The sequence below is a fragment of the Lolium rigidum genome, chromosome 3, assembly GCF_022539505.1.
Source record: "Lolium rigidum isolate FL_2022 chromosome 3, APGP_CSIRO_Lrig_0.1, whole genome shotgun sequence".
NCBI lineage: Eukaryota > Viridiplantae > Streptophyta > Magnoliopsida > Poales > Poaceae > Lolium > Lolium rigidum.
The window spans coordinates 160,175,294-160,200,904 of record NC_061510.1 but is presented as its reverse complement, the minus strand read 5'-3'; the positions used below and the strand labels follow the sequence as shown (position 1 = coordinate 160,200,904).

At 49.8% G+C, this 25,611-nt stretch overlaps 1 protein-coding gene and 1 long non-coding RNA gene across 2 annotated transcripts; both read left to right on the top strand.

The window, feature by feature from the left end:
* The first annotated feature begins 18,560 nt into the window (after positions 1-18,560).
* LOC124702392 lies at positions 18,561-18,827 on the top strand. Its single transcript, XR_007002445.1, has 2 exons — positions 18,561-18,638; positions 18,726-18,827. It is a non-coding gene; the product is annotated as an uncharacterized LOC124702392 (long non-coding RNA).
* A 1,374-nt stretch (positions 18,828-20,201) lies between these two features.
* On the top strand, positions 20,202-25,564 carry LOC124702599 (protein STRUBBELIG-RECEPTOR FAMILY 7-like). Its single transcript, XM_047234760.1, has 16 exons — positions 20,202-20,439; positions 21,238-21,370; positions 21,476-21,547; positions 21,640-21,708; positions 21,800-21,871; positions 21,961-22,029; positions 22,162-22,233; positions 22,332-22,397; positions 22,480-22,545; positions 22,634-22,977; positions 23,084-23,370; positions 23,996-24,267; positions 24,436-24,571; positions 24,648-24,778; positions 24,971-25,127; positions 25,212-25,564. Exons 1-16 carry the CDS (start codon positions 20,355-20,357, stop codon positions 25,341-25,343), a joined length of 2,163 nt encoding a protein of 720 aa, XP_047090716.1. The 5' UTR covers positions 20,202-20,354; the 3' UTR covers positions 25,344-25,564.
* The last annotated feature ends 47 nt before the right edge of the window (positions 25,565-25,611 follow it).

Below are 25,611 nucleotides of genomic sequence, written 5' to 3'. Positions count from 1 at the left end.
TTTACATGTATGCCCTGCGGGCAAACTAGCGAGGCAATCTCATCACCTTCTCGACCGGGTATAGGTCGGGTGGCACGCCCTGCGCTTCGCAGCGCCGCGTGTGACCGAGAAGAGCGTTGCGGGCCGTCGCTCGGAGGGGTCTCGGCCGGCCCGCGGCTCTAGGCTCCCCCGGCTCTACGGTGTTGACAAGAGCCGCCCGCCGGTGGGTTTGGCGATCAACACATTACGGCACGCCGGTGGGACCATCGTCTACATCAACCACATCGCCATCTACATGCGAGATGGCGGACGGCCACCTTGATCACTGCGACGAGATCAAAGCCATCCTCGAGCCGCACTCTTCGGCTCCTCCACCGAACCCACCCCATGACGTCGGGGGGGCTCCACGCCGGCGCGCTTGAGAGAGAGATCTCTCCCACCCGCGTTGAAGGAGCGCACCAAGTCTCGAAGCATGAGGATCTACCCAGGAAGCGAGAGGAACATGACGGGATCAAGGCGACCCTTGGAGCCGAACTCATCGGCTCCGCGGCAGACACCGGCCGCATGATATCGGGCTTGGTACGAACCACGCCGGGGCCCGGTGTCGACACGGTGGATCCTCAGCCACCCCTCATACCCGACCAAAGTGTTCCTTTGGTGTCAATGTGGCGAGAGGCGCAAGCTACCACGGCAAGAGGGAAGCGAAAGCGACCACTCCGTGACAAGGATGAAGAAGGAGCATTACAAGACCTTTCGAGCAAACAACGTGGAGTCCGATTCCGATGTCGGCCGGGGAATATCCTCACCCACCATTCGCCTGGGTTCAACATGTTATCCAACGGCAGCGTCGATACCATCAATTCTCTTGACAGAATCGGCTCGGGGGGGCACCCAGGTATATAAAGTACGAGGGTGTGCAACAGAACCATTTCATCTTCTGTTGATGGGTATTGGAACATGGGGGGCCGATATACAAGTCGGCCGGAAAAATAAAAAAAAAAATTCGGAAAATTTCAGGCATAGCCGATGCAGCAGGCATCGAAAAATTTCAGGCATAGCCGATGCAGCAGGCATCGACTTAAGAGCAGAGGGGGTAGTTCCCTCCAAGAGTCTGGAGAGCGTCAGAAACACGAAAACGTTCTCACCGGAAGGTGCTTCAGCCTGCCGAAGATGATGAGCTGATCTGATCAGCAAGGCGCAAGGTTTGGACTAAAGAAGCTCGGGGAGGGCGGCTCGTCCTGGAATTCCCTCATTCTAAAAGAGCCGATTTGTTCTAAATCGGTTGATACGGCGTTGTGAGTTAGAAACCAAGGATGATTGACGTAATCAGCTCGCTGCTATTCTTACCTTGAAGGCCCGGGGGGCAGCTCACTTTGAAGGTCTCTGCTCCGGGAGCCGATCTCGTTGGGATCGGCCGAACTCTGCACCGCAAGTTACCCGAAGAACGGTGCCTATGTTGCAAAATTATCATAGCTTGCTGGATCGGGCTGTATGGACCCTCAACGGAAGGGAGGTAATCGGTCGGTGGCCTCGCGGGGTAATTCTCTTGGACGGGGTTGGGCCCGCCCGAAATCTCAATGGTGATGATCCATCCTTTACCCTCGCCGTGGCTAAGGCTCGGGGGCAGCTCGCCCTCGAGGTCTAACCAACTCTGTCAAGGTGGGCCCGCTCTTCGTGTCGGCTCGTTCAAAAGACGGTGTTTATTGTAGAGGGAAGGCTGTCGGAGCTGAACGAGCAGAATTCGGAGAGAATAAGGAAGAGGAGACCGACATTATTTCGGGAGGTTTGCCGCTAGGTCCAACATGTCATCTTGAATGAGATGCTGTGGATTCGCGCGAATAAGGCTTGGACTTGTGTGGCAAGGAGTTTGGGTCTAGATGGATCTATCTCAAAATCTAGTGTGGGAGGCCGGCGCGATGCCATCGGCTTGTTGGGCATGGTCTAGTGTGGCAATCGGCGGAATCGGGAGGGAAGACAATCGGCTAAATTATCATAAATGGAATCGGCAAAATCGAGTTGGGGAATTTCTTCATTGATGAGCCAGATTTCTTACGAGAGAAGAGCTGATTGCCCTCAAAAGAGAAGACCGGGGGGATACATTGCCCCGTGCGCTACTGCTAGTCCTATGCTAAGACCCTATCTAGGGGCCGCTGCTGCCCTCGTCGTCGTCGTCGTCACCGTCGTCGCCACCGCCGGTGCTACTCCCCGCCGGCTCGTCGTCGCTCGCTCCGGCGGCCGCCGATAGGACCCTCGTCGTCTTCGTCCTCTTCGTCGGCGTCGTCGTCACTTGTCGACGTCGCCGAAGTTCCCGGGCCGAAGGTGGCGGCGTTTGGCCGGCGGCTCATCGGAGGAGCCGTCTTCATCCTCTTCCTCCTCTCCCTCTTCCTTCACCTCCTCGGAGGTGGTGAAGTCCGCCCGGGAGAGGCGGTCGTCTTCGCTCTCCACCACCGCTTCCTCGCCGGCAAGGAAGCGGAGATCGCTCTCCCCGTCGGTCCGGGATTTGTCATCCTCGGACCGGACGGAGGAGTCATGGTCCTCTTTGTCCCACTTTGTCGGGGCAAGGATGTCGTACGCCGCTTGCGTCCCCACGAGGGCGTCGACTCTCGGATTGGAGAGGACACGTGGGAAGGATCCGACGAAGAGGAAGAGGAAGAGGAAGAGGACATGGTTGCGAGAGGAGGGTTTTTGGAGTGCCACTTGCGGAAGGGGAAAAGAAGAGAACTGTTCGTTGCGGCTAAATAAAAGGAGGTGGGGGTTTTTAATTTCCGAGCAGTTCTCGAGGACATGGTGCCAAAACTGTCAAGTCGTGCAGAGAAGTTGGGAAGGCAAGTCGTCATGATGAGGCATGTTGCGACAGTTCTGCTCTGCCGTGATACGACCCCTGCGGGAAAAAACGAGTGGTTTTGAAATTACCATTACCAAAACCAGGGGGCATGTGTTATCACCGGATTTTGGCTAAATCGAGGAGGTGGGCCGCGATCAAGATGGGCTTGGAAGATTACATATGAAAGATCTATGAAGCGGCCTCGCACGGAGAAGTTGGGCTAGTTAGCCCGTGTATCTTAGTAGAATAAATTATGTATCGATTTAGAAGTTAGAGTTTGTCTCGTGCACGGTTTAGTGCACATCCACATTAGAAAGTCCCCTGGACTATAAATATGTACCTAGGGTTTATGGAATAAACAACAACTCACGTTCAACCCCAAAAACAAACCAATCTCGGCGCATCGCCAACTCCTTCGTCTCGAGGGTTTCTATCGGGTAAGCGACATGCTGCCTAGATCGCATCTTGCGATCTAGGCAGCACAAGCCCACGTTGTTCATGCGTTGCTCGTACTGAGGCGCTTTTGATGGCGAGCAACGTAGTTATCATTAGATGTGTTAGGGTTAGCATTGTTCTTCGTTTAAGCATGCTTACGTAGTGCAACCCTTGCATATCTAGCCGTCCTCACGCCTATCTCGGGTGTGGGGCGGCACCCCGCTTGATCATTATTTAGTAGATCTGATCCGTTACGATTGCTCCTTGTTCTACAAGGATTAGTTTAATATCTACAATAGTTTGGCCTTACAAAGGGGGGGAGGATCCTGTGGCACGTAGGGTGGCGTTCGCAAGTCCTAAACGGGATGTTCCTAGGATCAACTTCATGTTGGTTTTCTGGCCTTGTTTAGGATCGGCTTACGAGCACCGTGCGTGGCCATCCGGCCCAACCTCGGAGTAGGATGATCCGATTATGTGGTGAAAACCCTAAATCGTCGTAGATCTCATTAGCTTCATCTTGATCAAGCAGGACCACCAAGTATTCGTACACCCCGTACGGATCATGGGTGGATCGGCTCTTTGAGCCGATTCACGAGATAACCCGAGAGCCGATCGAGGCTCGTATTTAACGTTTACATGTATGCCCCTGCAGGAAACTAAGCGAGGCAATCTCATCACCTTCCCGACCGGGTATAGGTCAGGTGGCACGCCCTTGCACTTCGCAACGCCGCGTGTGACCAGAAGAGCATTGCGGGCCGTCGCTCGGAGGGGTCTCAGCCAGCCGCAGCTCTAGGCTCCCCCCGGCTCTACAGTGTTGACAAGGCCGTTGCCCGCCGGTGGGTTTTGGCAGTCAACAACGAGAAGTGTGCGTTGCTTCAGCTTCTTATGGCATTCACTCATGTAGAACAAAACTAAATTGTTACAGACTACACTCATGTAAAACAAAACTAAATTGATAGTTAACTGTTTTTACTTGCAGTATATGTGTATAAGAAGCATCATCTAAAAACAAAATGATGACATGACATGTTCTTAATGTTTTTTCTGACTGTTTTTACATTGCATTTACAATCATGACATGTTCTTCCTTGTAGGTTTGGACAATCAGGAGAAAAAATAAAATCTAAAAGTCAAAACCCGTGACAATAAATGGTATAGTCAACTGTCTTCTATGGCGAAAGAAGAACATCTCAAGAAGCAGCGGATTGCCCACGAAGAAAAAAAATGCAGCTCCAAGCCGTGGTCAAAGTGAAACGCCAAGCCAAAAATAGACAGCAAACAATACTTCGAGTTTTGACGAAGGCTTTTGTCCATCTCTGAATCAGGTTGTCTCTTGGGCAACTAATCGTGTAGTTCTCACAAGCATGCTTCGGTTTATATGAAATATATATTTACCTTATTTTGAATGACACTCATTTTTTTATAGAACATGCTGATCCAAGAGAATGCATCTCATCCTCCGTTCAAGGAGCTAACCCCGGTTAAAGATCTCACCCCCAAAGGTGGAAACACGCAAGGCAGTAGCACCAACTGGTATGGTTGGTTGTCTGACGAGAAAAAAGAGGAACACTTAAAGAGGCTGCGTATAGCCCGGCACCAGAAAAAAATTGCTGCTAAAAATATCAATAGTTCAGAAGAACAAGAGCAGCTTTCAGAGCAAGGTAATAAGCATATAAGGCAGGAACGTGACAGAGCTCGAAGACAAAGCCTAACTCCCGAGGAAAGGCATACTCTGCTAACTAAGCGGAACACAAACTACAAGGCTAGGCGGAACACCCTATGTGCTGAATCCATCGCAATGAAATGCCCACTTGCTTTATCTGCAAATACGGCTTACCTGGGAACCGTCACGAACGAATCACCAGCGGTGCAGGAAGCTACTTCACCGCATGCCTCACCTTCACCATGCACGCGGGACTGCAGCAAAGAGAGTGACGGTAATATCGTTTATTTCTCAAACTTAGTCCATTTTTTTCCTATATTCAACAATTACTTAACGGCTCAATCATGTTCCAGGCGACTACCTTACTAGGACATTGGGCGATAATTCAAGCTACGATGACTTCTTTAACGAAACGGAACAGACCAATCGTCAGCAGTCACATCCCCCGGAGAATCAAGCAGAAGATCAGGGGAATGAGAACAAATGTCAACGAAGGGCTCGTGAGCGAGCACGAAAAGAATTGCTCGAAGAGGATGAGAGGCAACGTCAGATTGCACACCGAAGAGCAAACAGACAAAGCATACCACATGGGGAGAGGCATGCCCAACAACAGCGTTGCAATGCTCGCTTCGCAACTAAGCATAGCAACCCATCCGTCGAGTCCACCAGAATGTCCACCCCCGATGCTGGTACCTCGTCTGCGCCCAACCCATCATCAAGAACACATGCATCACCCTCCAAATCACCTTTAGAGAGCACACAAGATTACACCGTCAATACAGATGGTAAGTTCGATCCAGCTATTTTCATCTTCTTGCGTCCACCAGGTTTTTATTATTTCTTACCAACTCAAAAAATGTAAAAGGTGAGATGGAGGCGTTCCTTGCCAGGCTCATGGAGGAGAATCTCACCCCATGCGATGTCATGGATGATGAGTATTATCTGTTCGTCGGTGAAGGTACAACTACATGCCTATCAATGTGTAAAATCATTGTTAAGATCTAATATATAATGCACATAAGAACTCAATGATGACCGCAGGTTCTGCTGATGATGACATGGACTTCGATGAACCGGATTTGACCATCAAGGACACCATAAACCTAGATCCTTTCGAATTTGTTTACTCAAACCTGCCAGACAACACACACATCTTGAAGCACGCCGAGAACTGCGAACACTGCAAGGCCAAAAAAAATCAGTACGAGACCGACGGTTTCTACTGTCGGAATGGCCAAACCCAGTTGCTTAAACCGGAACCTATAGCGGAACTCATGAGGCTGTGGTAGAGGAGATAGAAAACTCATCGACTATTAAACAACCCGAATAAGGTGATTGTCTTTATTTTCTACACATGTTTTCATATGCCAATGTCTTAAGTTTTATTTTGTTCCATAAATTTTGCACATAAAAATGTTCCACTTTTCCAAGTCATGAACAATATAGATATGGATTTCATCAGTGTTCCAGAACAAGGTACCATCAAAGAGCCAAACACGATGTTTTTGGAACAGACTTTACAGGCTTTTACACGGTTAAAGGAGGTGCATTCACGACATAATAAGCCCAAGAAAGCAAACACACATGTTATACCCAAAGGTACTTAGTTCCACTCTGGGTGTCCTCATTTCCTTTATGCTTGATTATTTTTACCGAACTTATATATCATGGCAGACTACGTCTGCACCAGTGAAGATTTTGCTATTATTGAATCAATCATGTTTGCGCCTAAAAATACTAAGTTCGTCGACATCGGTGATTCTTTATTATCTAATGACTTGAGATGTCTTACACGTGATGATGCATTCTTGTCAGGCAACGTAAGTCAACAACACAGAGACCACTACTTACACATTATCTAAAATTATCTTGAACTTAAATATCTTTTATGTGTTCAATTATAAGTTATAAATGCATATATTTATTGTATAAGCGCATGTGATCATCTGCGGGAGAGACCGGGTGGAAAGGTTGAAAGGACGAATAGGCGTTTAAAAACTCTTACGGATTTGTCTTGTAAGAATGCGGAATTAAACTAATGTTTATTCTACAAGCACAAACCCTAAATATGCTAGGCTCACCTAAGTGTAACGATAACAACTAGAGCTAAGCAAGATAGGCACAAGATATATGTAGCACAAGTGATAGCAAGATATATGTACTTCAAGCACGATGGCTATCACAAGAAAAGTAAGCTCGGGTATAGAAATAACCGAGGCACGCGGAGACGAGGATGTATTCCCGTGTTCCCTTCCTTTGCAAGAAGGTACGTCACGTTTGGAGGAGTGGAGGTCCCACGAAGGATTCTCCAACGCCAAGAAGGCTCACCCTATTCTCCGAGCCACACCCACGAAGGATAATGGCCCTTTCCTTATGGTTAGCTTTTTCTCCACTCCGGAGATGGCAAGCTACACAACCACTTCACAAGCTCCACGAAGGCCTCTTCACAATCTTCCTTGAAGAGATCACCGGAGCACCAACCGCCAAGCCAACTAGGAGGTCTTCCTCCAAGAGTAACAAGCTCAGAGTCTCTCACTCGAACTAATCGTGGTGAAGAGCTCAACACTATGCAATGATGCAAAGCAAGAACACTAGAGGTGTTCAAATCCTTCACACTCAAATCCCACCAAAGCAACAAATGCTAGGATGAGATTAGAGAGGAAGAACAAAGAGGAAATCAACAAATGACTCCAAGATCTAGATCCGAAGGGTTCCTCTCACTTAGAGGAGAAATGGATTGGTGGGGATTGTAGATCTAGATCTCCTCTCTTAGATCCCTCAAGAATGAGCAAGAATCATGGGGAAATCAAGAGATAGGTCAAGTTCTTCAAAATCAACAATGGAGGAGAGAGAGTGTAAGAACTTATACAGCCCAAGGTGGAAGAAGGCCTATTTATAGTATAGGAAGAAATATAACCGTTGGGTGAGTTTCAGCTCAGCACAGTCGAGGAGGCCGGTCAACCGGGCCAGGGGCCAGGCCGTCCGGTCCAGGGGCCGGTCAGACCGGGCCACCGGCCGGACCCGGCCGGTCCAAACCGGACCACATGACGGACCAGCACCGGGCGAAGCTGGAAGACTTACTGGATAGTGCCCGGTTGGCACTAGTCCAGGGGCCGGTTTGAACCGGGTCATCCGGTGGGACGGCCGGTCATGCCGGGCGAGAAACCGGGCCAGCAAGAAACCATGTTATACAAAAACTGTGATAACTTTTGTGTCCGGACCCCGATTGACATGAAACCAATTTTGTTGGAAATATGGAGACTCCTCACAGGATATTTTTAGATGTTTTTAGAGAGGGAGTCTCCCACCGTCAAGAAACGGTGAAAACATCCAAACTCGAAAACGCAATAGAAGATGCATGCGGATTCCGTTTTCGATGAACTTGGGCTTGTTGTAAAGCAGAGAAACACTAAGAAGCAATAGGGATATGCAAAGTATGCAAATGATTGAGCTCCCTAAGACGATGCGATCAAGTTACCCAACCGAAAGCCCCTCTTGATAGTGTGGCTATCTATCCTATAATCCGGTCTCCCAACAACCACCTTGAGACCGGTAAAAGGAAAATCTAGCAAGGCCATACCTTTTCCTTGCGCATCTCGCTTGATCTTGATGATATCTCTTCAAGCTCCACTCAAGCCGGAATGCCTTACTTGATCATCGTTACTTCATGAAGTCTCACAAATGCTCCCACATACACTATGATGGGAAAGCTCCATTGATGTACATCTTCACATGTCCATTATCATCAAATGGATGGCAAGCTTCAAGCATATGATCCTCTCGAGATGCTCAACTTGAACTTGCCCAACTCAACCTTGATGACGATCACCACTTGCCATCATCCTCTCATGGGCTATATGAGATCTCACTTTTGATGCATGCCCATGGAAAGATACCTAACCCACATAGACAACACAAGGGCACATATATGATGGGTTAGTTCATGAAGCATAATTGACAAGGCTTACCATACCACGTGACTTCACGTGGCACATTCTTCATGCTCCATGTGTTGACCAAACTTGAATCTATTCTTCACTCTTTGTATTGATCAACTTTGTATCTTTTCATGCTCTATCATACTATCTTGAGGTGTATAAAGAATTCTTCATTTGTTTGCATGCTCTAAATCTTAGTCAACCATAGCTCAACTTATGAGACTTTCATGACACCGACTTAGAGCCATAACTTGAATTCTTCACTTGGAATCAAGCTCTCAAGATCTTGATCATTCATTGCTTATCACATAAGCTAGAGCATGGCTAATATTGAGTTCCACATAAGAATTCTATCTTCATTTCTTCTTCTTAATCATATCACATATATATCTTCAAATCGATGATCTTGATGCCAATACACAAGGTATATCTTTATCTTCATGGCATCCATACTTGAATCCAACACATGCAATACAAGTAGTACATATGGAATATTCCTTCATATAAACTCAATGAAAACATTAGTTCATAGGGGTTTTCATTAATTACCAAAACCACACATAGGGGCAATATACCCTTACAAAGGTATATCTCGATACCACATTCGCAGCTGCCGTACTGAAAAATCAGAACATCATCGTGCCATGCAACGGGTGCATCAGGCCAACTATTGAACATATAGCAGAGACTGATGTGCACTACATGGATATACGCTTTTGTGTAAGTTAATACAATCTGGCATTTTCATTGTTGTCACTATGTTTCTAAACAGTTTTTTTTCTCAGACGGCGATGGTGGATTCCACACGAGGTAACAAAATACCGAGTAAAGCCAAATATACAATCCCTAGCAACATTGTTCAATAGTTGGCCTGGGATAGACTACAAAATCGCATCACGAAACTTGGTAAATATATTCACTTATCCAACGGTATCACATTACATGTGTTTCTGATGGTTGTCCTTTTGAAGGTTTTTCTTCCTTATGCATCCGCGGGTCACTTTAACTTGTTCTCCATCGATAAGCATGAATGTACTGTGTCTGTTATTGATCCTTGGTCCATGCCGCCATCGTTGGAGGGTAAAATGGTTCGATCGCATAAGATAAAATTGATATTACAAAGAATTGCAATCTACCTAACCGACGCACTTGCATTAGCACAACCTGGTTGGGATGCCGATATATTTTTGTGGCCACGCACGTCGCCAACTGATATTCCGCAAAGTTCAAGCATGTGAGTATCGAGACAGGATTGAGCAGGTTTTGGCCCCGCGGAGAGCTCGAGGTGAGCGAAACCCCCTTCCCCGCCGCCGCCGCGCCGGCGACGGCGTCCACCCAACCCACCCCGCCGGCCATGGCCTCTCCACCCCCCTCCCCTACCCCTTCCCCGTCCCTCTCCCCACCCCCGTCCCCGGCGGCGAGCCCCCGCGGCCGGCGGGATCGGCCGGCGCGGTGGAAGAGGCTCCGATTCGGAGGACACCCCGGCCTCCTACCGCGACGCGCTTGCCGGCGGGCGAGCGGCGGCGCGGTCCGACGTGCCGGAATCCTCCCGGAGCGAGGCTGGAGGTGCGGTCGGAGGTCCACCGGGAAGAGGAGCGGACGGCGTTTGACGACCTGGATGATTCCGACGATCCCATGGAGGAAGATGGTGACGCGCCGTGGGAGGAGCCCACGCACGTCACACGCAAGAGGGCGCGCGGGCGGCGCGCCGGGAAGAAGGTGTCGGCCAGGGCGGCGCGCGCAGGACGTGAAGACGGCACCTTTGCTGACTTCCAGGGACTCTGCCTGCTGTGCGCGCAGCCGGGGCACCGCGCCGCCGATTGCAAGACGGGGCCGGTGTGCCTCCGCTGCGGCGAGGCAGGGCACATGGCGCGGGCGTGTTCAATGCCGCGTCCGCCGCGTCCTCGCTCGCCGGCAAGGCACGGTGACGAGCCGGCGCAGAAGCGGCCGCACAGCGACGCAAGGGATGATGGCGACCACCGCGTGCGCGCGAGGGATGGGCGCCAGGACGTGCGGCGCCAGGACGTGCAGCGCCGAGACGCGCAGCGCTGGGATGCGCAGCGAGGCAGGGACGGCGAGCGCGGCAGGGTTGGCGACGCCGCGCGCACCGATGTTCGCGGGGCGGCCGACGCACCTTCACGGGCTGCTGCTGAGCGCCGGGCTGCGCCGCCTCGCCGCGAGGACGCGCCACAGATGGCTGCCAACGAGCGCCGTGGGGTTCCGTTCAGGGCCGCCGGCGAGCGACGCGACGTGCGCAGGGAGCTTCATGTCGCGGAGGCTGCGCGCGAGGTGGTTCCTGTGCTCACCGCGCCTACAGCTGACGACCGTAACGTTGCTCCGGTGCTGCCGCAGGCGCGCCGGGCCGTGGAGCCAGCTCGTCCTCGCCGTGGCGCGGATGCGCAGGTTGAGCCGCTGCCGCTGCGCGCGGCGCCACGTCCGGTGGCGTTTGGAGGGGAGCTTGCTCGGCGCCCCGCTCGAGCGGTGTGCATCCTACCTCGCACCACCGAGATCGACGAAGCGGAGGAGGCGCTGTCCAGGGCCTTGCTGGCAGTGATCGTCGGCAACCGGAGAGCTGTGTCCACGGAGGAGGTCGTGCAGGGCTTGAAGGAGGTCCATGGCTTGCTGCCGGGCTCGTTTTCCGTGCACTGCCATAGGCCGGAGGACTTCCTCATCTATTTTGCGGCGAGGGAGGACCGTGACCGCGTGCTCAGGGACGAGGTGTTGGCATCACCGTTCTTTCGCCTGCTGCTCCGCCCCTGGTCGCGGCGGACACATGCTGCCTCCGGCGGCCTCTGTGTCCATGTTGACGTGGAGGTTGAGGGCGTGCCGGCGAACGTCTGGAACCTGGCCACGGCGGAGGCGGTGCTGGCGCCGTCGGCTTGGGTGGAGAGGCTGCACCCTCTCACGAGGAGTCGCGCCGATATGGGCGTGTTCCGACTCTCGGCGTGGTGTCTCGATCCGGCGACGATCGCGCGGGAAGTGGACCTCCACGTTGTCGAGCCAGACGACCCGCCCTCGGCTGCGGACATGGCGGCGCCGGCGACCGCGGTGGTGCCTCCGCACGTCAACACCCTAGCCTACCCGCTGTTGGTCCACGTCGTCCGTACGACGGATTTTCGGCGGCCTGCGCCTCGAGTGGGCGGCGGCGAGGATCAGGGTGGGGCTGGCAGTGGTGGTGCAGCGGCATGGCCGGCGAGGCGCCACTATCCATACACGCCGGGGACGCCAGACACCCTTCCTGGCTCCGGTGGCTACAACGCGGCCGGCGGCAGCTCGGCTCCATCCGGCAGGGCCAGAGGTGGCCCCGGAGGGAGGACACTCGCGTCAGGGGTGACCGTTGGTGCCCCCACCATGGACGTGCCAAGACAAAACAGAAAGAGGAAGGGGAGGAGAGGTGGACGCCAGGCAAGGGAAAGGAGGCTCCAAAGGTTGGCTGCTGTCTCTAGCGCCGACAGCCTGCCCTCGCCAACGGCTACCGGCGCAGAGCCCCCAGCTTTGCAGCTGGTCAACAATGGCGGCCAGGCTGTGAGGACGACAGAGAGTGTGGAAGATGTGGGTGTTGTCGCGGCCCGCGTGGAAGTGGAAGCTGACACGGAGTCTGCGCTGGCCGAGCGCGCAGGGGAGATCAGGGTGGGCACCGTGGTGGTCCATCCGTCTCCATGCCGTGCGCCGCCGCCACAAAGCGGGACGTGCTCGCTCCCTTCTGTCGCTGTGTCCGAAACGGTGCAATCTCCGTCCGCGCCTGCAGGGCCTCTGGATGCGCTGGCAGGCCCCTTTGTCCCTGGGCCGGCACTGGGCCTCGACGCGTTCAGACCGTGCCAAGCCCAGGTCGATCGGCATGGGCCCTCGGAGGACGCTGACGCGATGGGCTCCCCGCTGCTTCTGGAGTTTGCATCAAGTGTGGTGATGGAGCCAACACCAGATCCTATGGTTGTTTCTGCGGCCTTTGGCGCGGATGATGAAGTCGTCGACGAAGAGATTCTGGCAGACACTCCCCCTGTGCATGTCAGCCCAGAAGCCCCGCCCACGATGCCTAGGGGTGCCTTGTCGGTGAGCAGGTTCGCTACACCACCTTTGGTGTTTCACCGTGCACGATCGACGATCCCTACGAGACCACAGGTTGCCCCGGCGAGGCCGCGTACCCTTGGGGAGTTCCTGGCAGCAGCGAAATCGCGCTCGGACGCCCTGATGCAGACTCCGGCTGTTCGACGAAGACTACTGGCGCTGAACTTCCAGCCACGGCGCAGCTCAAGGATCGCGGGACAACCTGGTGGTCTGAACATGGAGATGAAGGCGGTCAGAAACCTGATGCGCAAGCTTGGTCTGCTCACTGGGGATGAGGCGCCGTCGGAGGCTGCCCTGGAGGCCTACCACAGGATGTTTGAACTTCCGATGACAGATGACATGATTGAAGCGATAGCGGAGCTGTACGGGTGGACGCTGGATACGATCAGAGGGTGCTCCCCACCGCTCCTGGGGATGTCGGGTGGTCGCCTTGTCGCGGCTTGACCTCCGAGGTGTCATACGGGTGTTATAGTAGTTCCTATGTCGTACGAACCAAAGATGTTTATCTGCAATGTGCGAGGTCTTAACGACCGCGCACGGCGCACGGGTGTTAGGAGTGTAGTAGGCACCACGGGTGCATCGATTGTATGCCTTCAGGAGACTAAGCTAGCGGCTGTAACCCTTGCTATCGTGATGGAAACGCTTGGAGCGGATTTTGATGCTTACATCTGCTTACCAGCGACTGCTACACGGGGTGGGGTGATTGTGGCTTGGCAGAGCAGGTTGGTGCAGCTTGATAGCGCACATGTTGACGCTAACAGTGTCACGGCCAAGGTGACCCCCTTGAGTGGGGTGGCGCCATGGTGGTGGCTGACTCAGCGTGTATGGCCCGCAAGATGAGGCTGACAAGATCGCCTTTCTTGCTGAGCTTCGCGCCCTTCGTGCGGCCCACCCTGGGCCTTGGGCCCTGTGTGGAGACTTTAACATGATCTACCGCGACGAGGATAAGAACAATGGTAACCTCAATCGGAGGATGATGGGACGGTTTAGGCGCTTCTTGAACGACTGCGAGCTCAAGGAGATCTATCTTCATGGGCGACGGTACACGTGGTCGAACGAGCGACAGACCCCCACCCTCGTCAGGCTCGACAGGGTGTTTGTCACGGCGACATGGGAGGAGCTCCACAGCAGCTGCTCCTTGCGCTGTTTGGCGACGGTTGTAGCGGACCACTGCCCCCTCCTCCTCGACTGCACCACACAGTCCACGGGACGGAAGCGGTTCCAATTCGAACGCTTCTGGCTGAAACTCGATGGTTTCAGTGAGGTGGTGCAATCCGCGTGGGAGGTGATTGACGGGGACCCTGACCCCTTCCGCCGGCTCACTGCTAAGCTAAAGCGCACGGCGCGCAGCCTCATGAGCTGGAGCGACAAGAAGATTGGGTGTGTCAAACTGCAGCTGATGACAGCGCGGGAAGTGGTGCTGAGGCTGGACGTGGCCATGGAATCACGCCCGCTATCGCCTGACGAGCGTCGACTCCGGGCCCGCCTGAAGCAAGCCTACCTGGGGCTCGCTTCGCTCGAGCGCACGATGGCCAGGCAGCGGGCCAAGATTGCTTGGCTCAGGGAGGGGGATGCTAATACAGCCTTCTTCCACCAGCACGCGGCTTACCGCCGGCAGAAGAACGTCATTCACAATCTCCAGGTTGAGGGCGCGGTCGTCTCTGACCATGCGACCATGGCCGAAGCTTCCTTCACACACTTTGAGGAGCTTCTTGGCACTACGGTGGATCGACAGTACTTGCTGGACCTGGACTTCCTGGGCACACACTCAGAGGACCTGTCCGAGCTTGAGGTTGAGTTCACAGAGGGTGAGATATGGGAGGTGGTCCGCCGCTTGCCTCATGGCAAGGCGCCGGGACCCGATGGCTTTACGGCTGAGTTCCTCCAGAGCTGTTGGGGGACGGTGAAGGCGGACTTCATGGCCGCGTTTGATAAGTTGTTCACGATGTGCGGGCGCGGGTTCCAGGGCCTGAACCAGGCCCTTCTAATCCTGCTGCCCAAGCGCCCGGATGCGGCTGCTTTGGGTGATTACCGGCCAATTAGCCTGATCCACATCTTCGCCAAGCTCGTGGCGAAGACGTTGGCTACTCGCTTGGCCCCTCGGATGGAGTCGCTGGTGGATCGCAACCAATGCGCGTTCATTCGCAAGCGGTGCATTCACGACAACTTCATGTTGGTTCAGCAGACGGCGAGATTCCTGCACAGGATGAAAGAGCCACGGGTGATGCTCAAGCTCGACATAGCCCGGGCCTTTGATTCCGTCTCTTGGGGGTTCCTGGTGGAGGTCCTCCGAAAGATGGGATTTGGGCCGAGGTTCTGTGAGCTGGTGGCCATCCTCCTGTCCACGGCTAGTACCAGGGTGATGCTCAATGGCGAGCCAGGTCCCCCCATTTGGCATAGGAGGGGCCTGAGACAGGGAGACCCCCTGTCGCCGTCTTTGTTCGTGCTGATCATGAACACGCTCAACCGAGCATTGGCTAGGGCGATCGAGTTGGGGATTCTGCGGCGCCTGGCACGGCGGGAACTGGCCACAACGGTGTCGCTTTACGCGGACGATGTGGTCATCTTCTGCCATCCGGATGAGACAGAGTTGCGCGCTATCCGCGGCATTCTGGAGCTCTTTGGACACGCGTCAGGCCTGCACACCAACTTCGCCAAATGCTCGGTCTCTGCGATTGCCTGCACGGAGGATGTGGCCAATGCCGCTGCCGGGGTGATGGAGTGCCAGTTGGCACCCTTCCCTGTCAAATACCTCGGCATCCCACTCTCCATCCGTCGGCTACCGGGTGAGGCGTTCCAGCCTGTGGTGGACCGTCTGGCTGACAAGTTACCTACCTGGAAAGCGTCTATGATGCCCAGGGCAGGTCGCTTGGCGCTGGTTAGATCGGTGCTGGCTGCTATTCCGATGCATCAGCTCATGGTGCTAAGCTTCAACAAGAAGGCGCCGAAACAGGTTAACAAGATCATGCGAAGCTTCCTTTGGGCCGGTAGGGCAGAGGCCAATGGCGGTCACTGCCATGTCAACTGGTCGAGGGTGTGCCGCCCGCTGCGGTTTGGGGGGCTAGGGATCCCGGATCTCGCTCGCACTGCCATCAGCCTTCGGGTTCGTTGGCTATGGAGGATGCGGACTGACCCCCAACGACCATGGCGTGGGCTCGACATGCAGTTCTCGAAGATCGAGCTGGACGCCTTCGCTGCCTCCACTTCTATGGTGGTGGGCAACGGCGAGTCCGCTCTCTTCTGGGAGGACAGATGGCTGGATGGCAAGTCCATTAGGGAGCTAGCACCGGAGGTTTATGCGCTCATTCCCAAGCGCCTCAGGAAGCGGCGCACGGTGCAGCAGGCGCTGGTGGAGCGCAGCTGGATCACGGACATCGAGGGCGCACCGAGCGCCTTGGCTCTATGGCAGTATGTCCAGCTATGGATTAGGCTCAGGGACATGGTGCTCTCCCCAGATCAAGACAGGTTAGTCTGGCGTTGGACGACGGATGGCCAGTATTCCTCCAGCTCCTGCTATGACGCCCTCTTCCAGGGGGCGATCCTATCAGGCTCCTGGAAGCTCAACTGGAAATCCTGGGCGCCACCAAGGGTGAAGTTCTTCATCCGGCTTGCTTGCCCGGACGAGATGTTGGACGAGTGAGCGTCCGGCGCGTCGGGGATTGCCCCACGCGACAAGATGCCCGCTGTGCGACCGGCCGCTGGAGACTATGGCGCACATCCTGACCGGCTGTTCCTTCTCTAGGACAGTTTGGTTCGAGGTCCTATCGTGGATTCGATCTACCGCGGGGCCTCCGACGGTTGAGGGTGACTTCGCGGAGTGGTGGTCGCTGGTGGTGCGGACCTCCCCACGCCAGTTGCGCAAAGGAACTTCGTCACTCATCATGCTCACGGCGTGGTGGATTTGGAAGCACAGGAACGCTGCGGTCTTCGACAACGCGCGCCCCTCGTTGGCCTCCTTAGTCAGTGACATCAAGGCCGAGGCGCGACAATGGGCGGACGCGGGCGCCCGGGGGCTTCGCCAACTCCTCCCCTAGATTACGTCTTTTGGGTTGAGTTGTATGGCGTGGCGTTGGTCCCTCTTCTGGACTTTGTACATAAACCCTCTTTATCTATCAATGCATCGAAACGCAAGGCTTTTGCGTTTTCGCGAAAAAAGCATGTGAGTATCTCTAGAATAAAACACATATGTTTAATTTCTTTGGTAATTAAGATAATAACGAGTCATTTATCTACAGGAAAGCGTCTGGTTATTTCATTTTTTATATTATGTTCTCATGGAATGGTAAAAAGTTGGTTCATCCAATATGCACGGTGGGTACTTTACGCTGCACTTTCTATTTTTTCACTAAAACTATACGTGCTAATGACAAGTATTGTTATGCAGAATGTTATCGACCTGAGGAAATATTTTTTGGTGCGCTTGCTCAAGTACCATCAAAATGAAGCACTCAAAAATATTCCATACATTGTACGACATACTCTAAGGAGTATCGAGGAGGACATTTTTTTAATATAAAATAGTTAATTAGAGGAGTACTTATTGCATATTCAAATGATGTCAATTATATGGTATTGACATATGTGAGAAAAAAAAGAAGCCGTAGCAACGCACGAGCATCAACTAATGGGTTACGTTTTTCAATATGACACTCCGATAGCCTGATTGGGAGGGCTATTGAAAGCGCCGCCAGATGCTCTGATTTTCGTTAGCTGTGTTCATTCTTGTGTCCATAACAATTAACATGTGTGTGAACCTTCAACGGGACGAACAAAAAATTCCAGATATATAACAATGATTTTGCAAGCTAAATATAGTAGTAACACTTTAGTTCCCTATGGTCAGGAAAACACTATAACTCCTACAGAAGCCAGTATAATTTTCTTCAGATGATTCAGACCAATCATGCCACAACATAGGCGACAGATACAGATTGGAGGGAACGATGTGCATAGGACCATGTCAGTGTCTCTCCGTATAGCCACATAATCGCTAAGAGGAAAGAACGAAAATGAGTCGTCTCCGGTGTGCCTCAGTTGCCGCCCTGCCCATGATATTCTGAATTCCTAGTGCCCATGCCCGTCTTATTGTCACCACCAACACCGTATCCTGACCGAATCAACAAAAAAGCTCCTGCGGGAACATATTGGCCGTCCAGTGATACGGTTGGTGCACAAGCGGCGGTTGTGCAGGCCGCATCATCTCCGCTTGAAAAACTTCTCCTAGGTGTAGTCATGATCATGGGTATGCATGCTATCCCTCATGTACTAGGAGCGAAGCTACAGAATTATCCCTACTCTATTTCTCGTTGCACTACTACTCACATGTTTTCGATTCGTATTTCGGTGGCTACAAATGACTCAGCAGGACCGCATATATTACTGCTGATGCTGCTCTACCAGTGGCCTATGCATGGCGCTTTTCACTTGCAAATTTCCGCTTCTGTTATGCATCATATATTGGAACAGATCGTGATGTTGTTAGTATTTAAAATTTGTCACGTTTTTTTTCTACAGAATAAGTAGATTACGTTGCCTATTTTGTTACCCAGCAAACTTGAGTGTATATGGAGCCAAACTGAGATACGTAGCTCAACTTGTTAAAGCAAACTTGAGCGTATTGAAATAAGGTCTCTTCGACCTCTTCTACCTCGTGGGCGTTCGACTCAGAGTTAACGAAGGGTCCATGAGCAGTGTGGCGGAGCTACTTGTAGTTAGGGGGTGCACATGGCACCGGGTATAATTTGTTTTCTTTGTAAATAAGCATTTTTCACCATATATGCATCATGTAAAATATGATTTTTATCTGATGTGGCATCCCTAGGCACCCGGTTGCTGAATGATCTAGCTCCGCCATTGCCCGTGAGGGTTTGCGTTCCGGATCTGTTGATTCTCTTTGAATCTTGGCAATTGATGTGTCCATCAAGGAACTTCCTCCGGCTATGTGGATCTCCGGGTTGTCAAGAAGCTTCATCGATGGTTACTTCTTCCTCCTCGTCTCTGGGACGAATGTGGTATTCTAGACCCGTTTGACGATTTCCTATCCTCAACCAATAGCGTCAAGCTGGCTTAGGGATGAGTGGCGGTGTCGCGCTGTTGACACGGTCTAGAGGTTGAAGATGAAGGGTATCTCAAAATTTCCATTGCAACTTTTATTTTTATTGTGGTGCTTTATAATGTCATATGTTTGTTTTAATGCGAGTGTCCTTTTCACACAAAAATGATTTTTTTTTATTTCTCTTTATGTATTTTGAAATTCGTTCCGCAAGTTCTAGGGAATGTAAACCCACATCTTGTGAGCACCCACAAACTTATTTTAAAATTTTATGTCACTTAGAAAATTGAATTTTGTGCGGTGGTATCATGTTATCATGTGATGTACGGTATCCCTAGATATTTTCTCTCCGTGCACATGTAAGAAAAGCTAGTAATTTACATGTGGGAGCAGTAGCATGTACGGTACTGACAATACTATAAATTTTCACAACAAAAAGCTAGTAGCAATTTGCACTTAGGACTGTAGTACATGCATACATATTGACGACGAAGCTAGCAACTTACACGTGTGATGTATTTACCGAAACCTAGTTATTTACATGTAGGACCCATTGCACATAATGTTAACAGAAAAAATTGTAATTTACATGTAAATACGTATTAAATGATAATATAGTAATTTACATGTATGACCATTGTTTATACGCGTTAGCAAAATTTTAATTTACATCTAAACGTAGGAACACTATATATACATCAAAAATATATTACGTATCGATAAAACCAGCACCGAGTCTGCAGTCCCGGAGAAAAAAAGTAGAAAACGCGAGCAAAGAAAAAAAAAAGCAAAACAATGTACGAATCTCAAAGATGATCCATTGCAAGAAAAAATTTACTCTGGCGGGAAACGAAAACACTCGACAGTAAAATAACAAAAGTGAGTATTAATGGAGAAAAGTCACACAGTTTTATTTCCAAACCAAACTAATATTACTTGTGTTTTAATTTCCGCAGGACTGATGACATACTTATTAAAAAAGAATCATGACAAAGTTCTTGCTGGTTCTTATACTTTTATTTTCTTTAGAGGCTCGAATGCACTTTTTTCATTTTCTGTAAAAGAGATCTGCACAAATGACTCACTTATCATTAAACCTTAATTATGATTGGACTGTGAAAAGGTCCTTATTAAGTCCCATCTGCTTTTCCTAATTCTAAGTCACAACTCACAACACTCTCTCACAGAAAAAATGCAGCACTATATATGTAATAGAGAGAGAGAGAGAGAGAGAGAGAGAGAGAGAGAGAGAGAGAGAGAGAGTTTTGCTCTGGGAGAAGTGAACAAAAGGGGAGGATATTTCTTTCCCTCGTCTTCTTCGTTGGGAGTTCTGCAAAAGAATATCTCACACTTGAAGGCGAGCAGTTACAGAATTTGCAGGAGCTTCAGCCTTCAGGCATGGCGATGGGCATTGCCGGAGTGGCGGTGTTGCTCTTGGCCACTGCCTTCATTGAGGTCACCGCCGACACTAACTCAGACGATGGTTAGTGATCTTTTTTATTATTATCATGCATTCATCTTCCCAAAAGTGCATCATAATTCAGAGGTATTTTCCTGCTATTGATCACTTCAGCTAGCAAGAAACTGTACTGTAGTATTTGTTTTGCATTTTCTGCTATTAGTGCTTGCTTTGAGACATCTCTACTTCGCTGCTGTGGAAATCCTGATGCGTTCTAGTTCATGGTAGCTGAAATAACGCATGTCATCTTTTTAAAAGTCTGTGACTAATCATCATCTTCTCCCATGAGTTGATGGCAAATTGATGGCCTATCCAGTTCCTCGTGCACCTTTCCCATTCTTCTTTGACTTTTCTTACTTCAGGTGGCCAAAATTATTACTATTTAGTATGGAACTAATTGGGAATGTGGCTTGGAAGTGATAAAACGCCATTAGTTTGGCAGGGGCATTCTACTTGGTCAGAATAATTCCGGTGGGTTGTTTGTCCTATCTAAATAACTAGCAAGAATAGAGTTATTTTTAATGCAGAATTGTGGTTAGCTAATCCACCTTTTTCTTTTCTTGCATTGGATTGCTGAAAGGTTAGGTTCTTGGTGTTGGAAGTTGTTTCCCTAACTTCCGAGTTCAAAGTATTGGCAATTTCAGAGCTTGATTATTTAAACTATTCATGCATTTGTTTTCAAGATACCTGTATTTACTGGCATGCTCAGCATTATAGGGAAGCAGGAGCAGGAAGGCCCTCGCCATAGCTGTTTAATTAATTGAAATTATTCATCTTTCCTTATCTGTCATCCTGTCTCAGTTGATGTCTCTGCCTATTCAGCGACTGCCCTCAAGACCATGTACACAACCTTGAACTCGCCATCGCAGCTCACGAACTGGGCCTCGCAGAACGGCGACCCGTGTGGCCAGTTCTGGCTTGGGATCACATGCTCTAATTCAAGAGTGATAACAATGTGAGGCGACAGCTCTGAAGTAGACACGCCCATTTTGTCCAGTCCCTGGCTTCTAAACTTTCCTGTTGTTCTCACACGCTTTTTGCTTGTTCTAAATTGTCACAGAAAATTACCCAGCATGGGGCTCAGGGGAACTTTGGGATACAACATGAATATCCTCACTGCATTAGTTGAGCTGTTAGTGAAAAAAAAATGATGCCTTTACATGGTATAAATATCTGCCTTTTACCACCGTTGTTTTGATCGATTTTTTACTTCGGCTCCCACAGTGATATGAGCAACAATAATCTCGGAGGTGGTGACATCCCTTATAATCTGCCTCCCAATCTTGAGATACTGTAAGTTTTGAACTTATGATCATACTGGCAGCTCAGTAATTGTCTTTGTATTCATTATCTTAGTTCTGACAAATAACTAATTGACCTGCAGAAATCTTGAGGGTAACAACTTTACGGGGACTTTACCTTACTCCATTTCACACATGGCCGCACTTAGGTTTTTGTAGGTTACCTGTTCATTTCATATTTTAGTCAATTTTTGTAAACAACTGATAAGATCTAAACCAATCACGCCGCTCTCTTTTGATGTAGAAAACTTGGCCATAATCAGATATCCAACGTCAATGTTGTGTTCAACCAACTCACCAACTTAACAACATTGTGAGTGTTTCTTTATGTATATTTAAGTGAACTACCAATTTATTGTTGACCTACTATATGTTTCCATATCTTTATATTCCCAGATTTAACAAATCACTGGTAAACTCAAACTGTGACTACTAATCATTGCAGGGACCTCTCAGACAACACATTTTCTGGCACTCTTCCAGAAAGCTTCAGCTCCTTGAAAACTTTAACCACTCTGTAAGGACATGCTTTTAATATGATTATCTAGGGGTTCCTGGTGCAATAAGTTAAAGAAAGTGCTTATACTTAAACAAAAATGCATGCCCTGTTGTCAGTTATTTGCAGAACAACCAGTTTACCGGCACAATAGGCATCCTCTCTGATCTCCCTCTGACTGACCTGTAAGTTGATGCACTTGCCACCACCTAAGATCTTTCTATGCCTTCTCATTATTGATGATCCAAGTATTACTACTATTCTCAGCAATGTTGCAAACAACCAATTCAGTGGTTGGATTCCTGAAAAGTTGAAGACAATAGGAATTCTTCAGTAAGCATCTGTACTGCCCTTTTTTGTCGGCCTGTCGCATTCTGGCAATTGTAGAGATGAGAGCAATAATTCAGGATTTGTACTGTAGGACGAGTGGGAATTCCTTCAGCAACAGCCCTTCGGCACCACCTGCACCGACATCGCAGACCACTCCTTCGCCACAACCTTCTTCGACAGGCAGTCCTAGTGACAGTAACAGTGATAGTAACAATAATCTACCAAGTGGAAGCAATGGCGGTAATGTTAGCGGCAGTGATGGTGGTAAGAGGAAGGTTGGAGGTGGGGCAGTCGCCGGAATCGTCATATCTCTGCTGGTTCTGGGCGCAATGGTTTCCTTCTTTTTTATCAAGAGGAAATATATGAGGCCTCGGCAGGGAGGAGATCCTGAAAAGGATGTGCCTCTGGCCCCTCTTGCTTCAGGAAAATTTAAGCGTAAGTCTAGTTACATCCTCTCGCTACTGAAGAATCATTATGTGATCTTCTAAAATGTATGTGTGCTTTCTCTTCTCTGACATCTTAACGATGCATTGTTGTTCAGTGCTCAGGCCCATGGACATTGTCTCGCCAGCTGGGAAGGAAGGATTGCAGAGGACCGTCTCCATGAACTTGAAACCTCCTTCGAAAATCGACTTGCAAAGGTCCTCGGACGAAAATGATCGCATGAACAAGTCGGTCGCGACGAAGACGACAAACCTCTCTTCCATCAGAGCGACTGTATACACGGTGGCAGATCTCCAGGTGGCGACCGAGAGCTTCAGTGCTGACAGTCTTATTGGTGAAGGCGCTTTCGGGCGGGTTTATAGAGGGCAATTCTCAGATCAGAAGGTATATAGTTCACTTTGTCAAAATGAAAAGCACACATATTTTTTGGCATGGAGAGTAGGAAAAGCACAGATATACCTGCACCGCCGCAGAGGTTATGTTCAGTTAATTCCTCAGACGTGATCACATAAGAACACCGATTCTTTAGTCCTTCAAAAAGTTTAGTATCAGTGCCGACTGTGAACATCAAGATCCTAGCCTCCTAGGCACTAGGCAGTAGAGTACCCAGAATCTCAGACAGACAATATACTTTCTGTACGATGCCCGATTTGGCATGTAGTATGACTATAGATTATATGAAAGTATTGGTTTACATTTTACAGCTTTCTCCGTGTTATGTCAATTTCAGATTTTTATGGTGGTGCATAATCCACGGATAATTAACCTTTGCCCTGCAAAATTAGAGTTAGAAAATCATCGCGGCCTTATGCTAGTATTGGTTTACATTTTACAGTATTTGACATTAAACATACATCATATGATAGAATTTGGTTTACATTTTATAGTATTCCACTGTGTGTCAATTTCAGGATGATTTAAAATCCAGTGTAGTTTGCTATTTTTTCCCTGAAAACTTGTACTAGTTAAATTAGTCGTTGCAGCCTTATGTTCTTATTGCTACTTTCAGGTTCTGGCCGTGAAGAAAATCAATTTCTCTGCCCTCCCAAGCAATCCATCTGATTTCTTCATTGAGCTGGTCGCAAACATTTCGAAGCTAAATCACCCTAACCTCTGTGAGCTAGATGGCTACTGCTCCGAGCATGGACAATGCTTGCTGGCATATGATTATTACAGAAATGGTTCTCTCCATGACTTCCTTCACCTGTCGGGTGGATACGACAAACCATTATCCTGGAATAGCCGCGTCAAGATTGCGCTAGGGTCTGCGAGGGCATTAGAGTAAGTGAGGGAGATCCCTCGAGTAAAGTAATTTTTTTGTGCTGAAACTGAATTTTTTTCACCATTACGAAGCATAACGAAAACATTACAACCACAACGTAAAAGAGTTACTGCTAGTGTACGGAGCTTAGGTGCTGCTGCTGGAACTGAATATGTGTTGCTTTTCAGATATCTGCACGAAACTTACTTGCCGCCTGTCATCCATAAGAATTTCAAGTCAGCTAACATACTACTGGATGACGAGCTTAATCCTCATCTATCAGATTGTGGGTTTGCTGATCTCATTCCAAACCATGAGCTCCAGGTGATCAGAAAGTTTTTCTGAAAGAAATATGATCTTGTACATAATTATCTCTGTTCTTATACAATGTCAACTTCAGGAATCAGATGACAATTCAGGATATAGAGCTCCAGAGGTGACCATGTCCGGTCAGTACTCCGAAAAGAGTGACGTGTACAGTTTTGGAGTGGTGATGCTAGAGCTCCTCACTGGCCGCAAAGCATTTGACAGGTGAACATACATACAGATATTTGTGCTACAGTTGTATACCTTTGTGCTATATTTGTGCAATTATCTGACAGAATATACTTTTGTATGAACTGGTTAGGTGCATGAAAACCAATATTCTGGAAACGAGAACAGATTCACTCCTGGTCCTGCATATAAAGAACTGACTGTTGTTGTTTTTTGAACCCTTTGCAGCTCCCTGCAATGGTCACAGCAGTCACTAGTACGATGGGCCACGCCGCAGCTGCACGACATCGAAGCGCTGGATCAGATGGTTGATCCAGCAATGGAGGGGCTGTACCCTGCTAAATCTCTCTCTCGTTTCGCAGACGCGATCGCACTTTGTGTCCAGGTAGATGCTGTTTTTTCTTCCTCCCTCACAATCTCTGTTCTTCTTTGGTGCTGATCATCTATTCACTTCCAAACGAAAAAACAGCCTGAGCCGGAGTTTAGGCCACCGATGTCGGAGGTCGTGCAGTCGCTGGTCCGTCTTGTGCAGAGATCAGGCGTGCTCCGTGGCGGCAGCGATTCTCTCCGGCATGAGGATCACAGTAACTACAAGTTCTAAGGGAAGATGGTGTACGTCTCCTAAAGAAGTTTTGAGTTGAGCAGAGGTACAGAGATTGCTTGGCGTTGCAGTGACCTGGATTGATAAACCACTGTCATCTAGAATTGTTGTTTTGCCAACCCTCATTTCACCGAGGTCACACATTTGATTGTTTTTCTTTTGTCCCGTAATGATAGCACGTAAACAATCATCCCGCAATGCAACACTGAAGTTATTGTGTACTTGATCTGAATTACGAACCCTCAAGGCTGAGCCATCAACACAACAG